The sequence below is a fragment of the Mobula birostris genome, chromosome 11 (assembly GCF_030028105.1).
Source record: "Mobula birostris isolate sMobBir1 chromosome 11, sMobBir1.hap1, whole genome shotgun sequence".
NCBI lineage: Eukaryota > Metazoa > Chordata > Chondrichthyes > Myliobatiformes > Myliobatidae > Mobula > Mobula birostris.
Genome location: NC_092380.1, coordinates 61164507 through 61170506, shown reverse-complemented (window position 1 = coordinate 61170506; position 6000 = coordinate 61164507). Strand labels below are relative to the sequence as shown.

Sequence of the window (6000 nt, the reverse complement as noted above, 5' to 3'; positions counted from 1 at the left end):
TATGAATGAGAGTGAAATGTGAGTTGACTGCATAGCTGCAATGTCTCATGTTTTCATGAAATTGATACCTTTTTTGCTATCACCATTACAGTAAAAGAGCTGTACCTTTGTGGAAGTTAAAATACAATACTTGAGGGAAAAAAGGAAACAATGGTAATTATTTTTCAATGACTTTTTACTTTGTTGTATAGAAAAACAAATTAAATTTATACAAAGGATTGAAATCAGTTTTTGTAATACATACAAAAATACAACTGTACACTAATTAGAATTTTATCATTAACATTTTGAATATTATAAAATGAAAAGCAAGTTGCAGACAATTGGATTTACAAATTTCATAGAAATGCTGAGGTAGCATGGCCAATATATATGAAATCTTACCCAAAGCAGTGTTTAGCAGAGGGAATAACATTTCATTTAAGTACCAATTTAGTCATTTTGATGGCTAGTAATTTATCCTTAATCACTTTTAACCGCATTATTTAAAAAAACCTTCCTCACACTAGATGAAAACTTAAAATTTTTGTTATTCTTTTTCAGAAGAATTTTCTATATAGTTTAAAAAACTGTTTACTCCTCAAAAGTTGAATTTTAGTAATAATCAATGAGATGTAAATGAATCATTTAAACATTTTTAAAAATAGTTGGATTATACTATAATTTATAGATTAGATTGTGTATGTCATTATGAGTGTTGGTGTTTAGATTGACATATTATTGTTTTTTTTCCCCACTACCAGTCCAGTAGCATTAGTTTCTATAAGTGAACAGGTGGGTAAAGGGATACCGCTTTCAGCAACCATTCCAGCATACCACACTGTTAAAAATTCATGGATACTCTGCCACATTTAATTGGGACTAAAGGATTAATTTGGATCCATAACTCCTAAAAATATTGATTTTTTTTTTTTAAAAACGGCTTTGTTCAGAATAATCTTAGACAAAGGAAGACTGAACTTATCAAATTTACAGATTCCTTTGTGGATTTAATGAAACTACTATATTTTTATATATTCTAATTTATGTAACTTCCACTAATGATAGTGATAACTATTTATTTTTCCTTTAGTGTTATTTTCATTGATTCATCCTTCTCCATTTCAAGCCAGAGTCTATCTATATAATTAAAATTATTAAGTTTTCAAAATGTAAAAAGAAATGGAAATGACAATGGAGAAACTGTGAGAAGAGTTGAACTGAAAACTTGTGAAAGGAAAACTCAGCTTTTGCCAAGGAATAAATATTTCGATATCTCTTGGCACATTCCTTTTTTAGCTAATGGGTGGGAAGAGCTATTTACATTTCAGGTATCATGATTCCACTGTCCCACAATCAGATTAAGCTTCATTCGAATGCTGTAAAATGATACTGAAGTTAATAAAATTACACATTTCTTTTCCTGAATAAGGGAATATCAATACCCAGGAATTATTTCCCTTGGATATCAACCAAGATCTTGGGCTCAGAGTCTATGCTTCAAAGATACTCTTGCTTGAGTACTTAGAGCATATTGGTTTTTCAGATTGAGGTTTGAAGAGTTATAACTACTTGAAGCAAATCATCTACTGTTGGCTTCGAATTTGAAGTGTCAGTCTAATTCTCTGAGTGTTTGCATAAATCTCGGCTTGGGCACTCATTTAGTCAGTAACTCCGAACATGAAAAAATATGAATAATAATTAGTTTGGTTTTTGTGAAATTTTTTTAAATCAATTTCTTCTATCTGCAATGCAATTCATGATTAATCAAGACATTGTTCATTGAGGAAAATCAGATGTGTAAACTGATTTCATTTTCTTCAAATACTTTTTCTTTACGAAGAGTTTTTGATCCAGAACAATAATATACAAGTAAATGCATTCTGACCCAGGTAGAAATTGTTGAATCTTTACAGGCACACTTATTTTCCAAATGTTCACACAGTTGTTGACTGTTGTCTGTACATATTAGATGAACAATTATGCGGAATATTTCTGGGTGACACTCTGAAAGAAAGAGTTATTCTCAATGACATAAAAACTCATTCAATATGTTTTCTTCTGATTAATTTTGCTTCTCTTCCTGCAATGCCAATTTTAAGCTAGCTTCCTACACTAATCACAAGCCTAATGTTACGTGATATCACTACAGGTGACCCCTGCATTACAGGGAGCATATACTCCTGGAAGATGGTCTGTATCCTAATTTTCTGTAACATGAAGCCACACCATCTGCACACAAGTCAAGAAGCGTATGTTTACTTATTTACTGTGTTTCACATATTCCAAATTTTATTCTGTATCTCACGGTTTTGGGTAGTGATTTGTGAATTCTGTAAGGAACTGCCGTGAATTCTTGTTACTCACATGACTAACACGGGGGTCGCCTGTAAAAACATTGTACTAGGCATATGGTTACACTGTCTTAGCACTAGCAGTACCTAGACCTACAGTTACACTCTATTTACTTCAGCAGGCCCCACCAATTTCATTGTCTCTGTTGATTGCCAATTGGACAAGTATATTTGCCCATTTTCTGGTATCAACCAATTATCAAGGCAATTTTAGTGGAGCTGTCATTAGATTCCACTTACTGGTGCTCAATGTTGTGATCAGTGTCACAGTACTTTTGATTGACACTAGCATGTTGCAATGATATTGTACAAACTGGATAAACAGAATTAATATTATGTGGACTCTTGTTTACAGTTTTAATTATAAGTTCAATAGAACTTAAATAACTCCAATAAGGATATTTGTGATTTGAGCTCATGATAATGATTTTTAATGAAGCATAAACTTACTGCAGTTCCTTCTGTAGTCGCTCATAGGTTTGGTTTAGATTTTGATTTCTCACTGAAGTTGGAACATCAGGAACAAACCAAGCTACAATATACTTGATGCATACAACAACATTCTGAAATAGAAATAAAAACAAAAACAGATTCTTTGTTGTGTACAAACTCTACATTTCTACATTGCATTTAATAATTTTTTACATTTGTTAATAGTCAAAAACTCAGACTTTGTTGTGCAAATAAACGATTGATCTAAAGTCATATGTTATAATGGGGTAAGTGCATTGTACAGAGGGAAACTAGTCTACTTACCTCAAATAAAACAAGAAACCCCAAACGTGCAGCAAAAATGTGCCAGAACTGAATTGTATATTTATAGTCATCATCAGTTCTGTAATCACGATACCTGAGGAGGAGAAACAATGTAAGTAAGTTATGAACTTGTAAGCCAAATCGGTCATAAGTGTAAGTAAATAATCCAAGTAACATTATGGCCAAAAAAACTAGTGGCCTGGCAATTACACTAAAAAGATACATGTATTGACTTTTGTAACTTAATGGACAAGTTTATTTAAGTAGTAGTGAAGCTTGGATGTTCATGCTGCTTATTGTGTGTGAGTTCATAACAATCATAACAAGCCTGTGCTAATTATGTAATGGCCATCTTTTGAGAGGAAGGACTGTAAAAACTCACAGCACAAGAATCTATGCCAAGTGAAGACCCACATGTCTATCAGAAATTCTAAATTCCAACAGACCATTATAGGTAGCAAGCAACTGGAAGAAGCTTTAGTATTATTTTTAAGTACTCATGAACTGGCCAATCAAAATGGAGCCAGAAGGAATAACTAATAATGAGCAGACATGGGATCCAGAAAGTAGCAGTACAGAAACCTCAGCTATTGCATTTGTCCAGCAGATAAGAGGCTCTTCCAACTCAAGTAGATGAGACCTGAGACAACTTGGCCTTTTCTCCTTGGTGCGACGGAGGATAAGAGGTGACCTGATGGAAGTGTATAAGATCATGAAAGGCATTGATCGTGTGGATAGCTAGGGACATTTTCCCAGGGCTTAAATGGTTAACACAAGGGAGTAAACACGAGGAATTCTGCAGATGCTGGAAATTCAAGCAACACATATCAAAGTTGCTGGTGATCGCAGCAGGCCAGGCAGCATCTCTAGGAAGAGGTACCGTCGATGTTTCGGGCCGAGACCCTTCGTCAGGACTAACTGAAGGAAGAGCTAGTAAAAGATTTGAAAGTGGGAGGGGGAGGGGAGATCCAAAATGATAGGAGAAGACAGGAGGGGGAGTGATGGAGCCAAGAGCTGGACAGGTGATTAGCAAAAGGGATATGAGAGGATCATGGGATGGGAGGCCCAGGGAGAAGGAAAAGGGGGAGGGGGGGGAAACCCAGAGGATGGGCAAGGGGTACAGTCAGAGGGACAGGAGAAAAAGGAGAGAGAAAGAATGTGTCTATAAATAAATAACGGATGGGGTATGAGGGGGAGGTGGGGCATTAGCGGAAGTTAGAGAAGTCAATGTTCATACCATCAGGTTAAAGGCTACCGAGACGGAATATAAGGTGTTGTTCCTCCAACCTGAGTGAGGCTTCATCTTTACAGTAGAGGAGGCTGTGGATAGACATATCAGAATGGGAATTGGATGTGGAATTAAAATGTGTGGCCACTGGGAGATCCTGCTTTCTCTGGCGGACAGAGCGTAGGTGTTCAGCAAAACGATCTCCCAGTCTGCATTGGGTCTCTCCAATATATAGAAGGCCACATCGGGAGCACCAGACATGGTACATCACCCAGCCGACTCACAGGTGAAATGTCGCCTCACCTGGAAGGACTGTCTGGGGCCCTGAATGGTGGTAAGGAAGGAAGTGTAAGGGCATGTGTAGCACTTGTTCTGCTTACAAGGATAAGTGCCAGGAGGGAGATCAGTGGGGAGGGATGGGGGGGATGAATAGACAAGGGAGTCGCGTAGGGAGCGATCCCTGTGGAAAGCGGTGGGGGGGGGGGGGGGAGGGAATGATGTGCTTAGTGGTGGCAGAAGTTACGGAGAATAATATGTTGGACCCGGAGGCTGGTGGGGTGGTAGGTGAGGATCAGGGGAACCCTATTCCTAGTGGGGTGACGGGAGGATGGAGTAAGAGCAGATGTGTATGAAATGGGGAAGATGCGTTTGAGAGCAGAGTTGATGGTGGAGGAAGGGAAGCCCCTTCTTTAAAAAAGGAGGACATCTCCCTCATCCTGGAATGAAAAGCCTCATCCTGAAAGCAGATGCGGCAGAGACGGAGGAATTGCGAGAAGGGGGTGGCATTTTTGCAAGACACAGGGTGAGAAGAGGAATAGTCCAGATAGCTGTGAGAGTCAGTAGGCTTATAGTAGACATCAGTAGATAAGCTGTCTCCAGAGATAGAGACAGAAAGATCTAGAAAGGGGAGGGAGGTGTTGGAAATGGACCAGGTAAACTTGAGGGCAGGATGAAAGTTGGAGGCAAAGTTAATGAAGTCAACGAGCTCAGCATGCGTACAGGAAGCAGCGCCAATGCAGTCATTGATGTAGCGAAGGAAAAGTTGGGGACAGATACCAGAATAGGTTTGGACCATAGATTGTTCCACAAAGCCAACAAAAAGACAGGCATAGCTAGGACCCATACGGGTGTCCGGGAGCATAGTTTTAAGGTGCTTGGAAGTAGGTACAAGGGGGATGCCAGAGGGAAGATTTTCACACAGAGTGGTGGGTGCGTGGAATGCACTGCCAGTGAAGGTGGTAGAGGCGGATACAATAGGGTCTCTTAAGAACCTCTGAGATAGGTAAATGGAGCTTAGAAAAATAGAGGGCTATGCGGTAGGGAAATTCCAGGCAGTTTCTAGAGTAGGTTACATGGTCAGCACAACATTGTGGGCTGAAGGGCCTGTAAGATGCTGTAGATTTCTGTTCTGTGACATGGTGGATGAGCAGTCTGACCAAAACACTATGTGGTTAAGGCCATTCAAGTTAGTGGAGTGAAAAGAATGGTGTAGAAGATGACTAGATAGGAGTAGATACTGACCACATCAAGAACAAATTTGAGTCCTGAAGGCTGTGATTCCCACTGGATGCCACACTTAAAGACAACTAGTCAGAGCTGAACATGGAATGAGCAAGGAAAGATTCAGTTGTTGTAGACCACAGGGAAAACAGTGACACAGAGGATCAAGAGGGAAGTTCTTCT

The 6000-nt window shown here is 38.9% G+C and overlaps 1 protein-coding gene across 2 annotated transcripts in view; it reads right to left on the bottom strand.

Annotated features, from left to right (window-relative positions):
* Nucleotides 1–261: 261 nt before the first annotated feature.
* The window catches only part of ano9b (anoctamin 9b), a 159640-nt gene continuing 153901 nt past the window's right edge, over nucleotides 262–6000 (bottom strand). Inside the window, exons 22-24 of one of the 2 annotated variants that reach the window (XM_072273127.1) lie at nucleotides 3090–3183; nucleotides 2784–2896; nucleotides 262–1986 (exon numbers count right to left, since the gene is read on the bottom strand). In XM_072273127.1, the coding sequence (XP_072129228.1) occupies nucleotides 1917–1986; nucleotides 2784–2896; nucleotides 3090–3183 (277 nt within the window). In that variant the 3' untranslated portion in view covers nucleotides 262–1916. Of the gene's footprint in view, nucleotides 1987–2783; nucleotides 2897–3089; nucleotides 3184–6000 lie in introns of those variants that run through there. The other variant, XR_011887860.1, reaches the window with a different exon arrangement.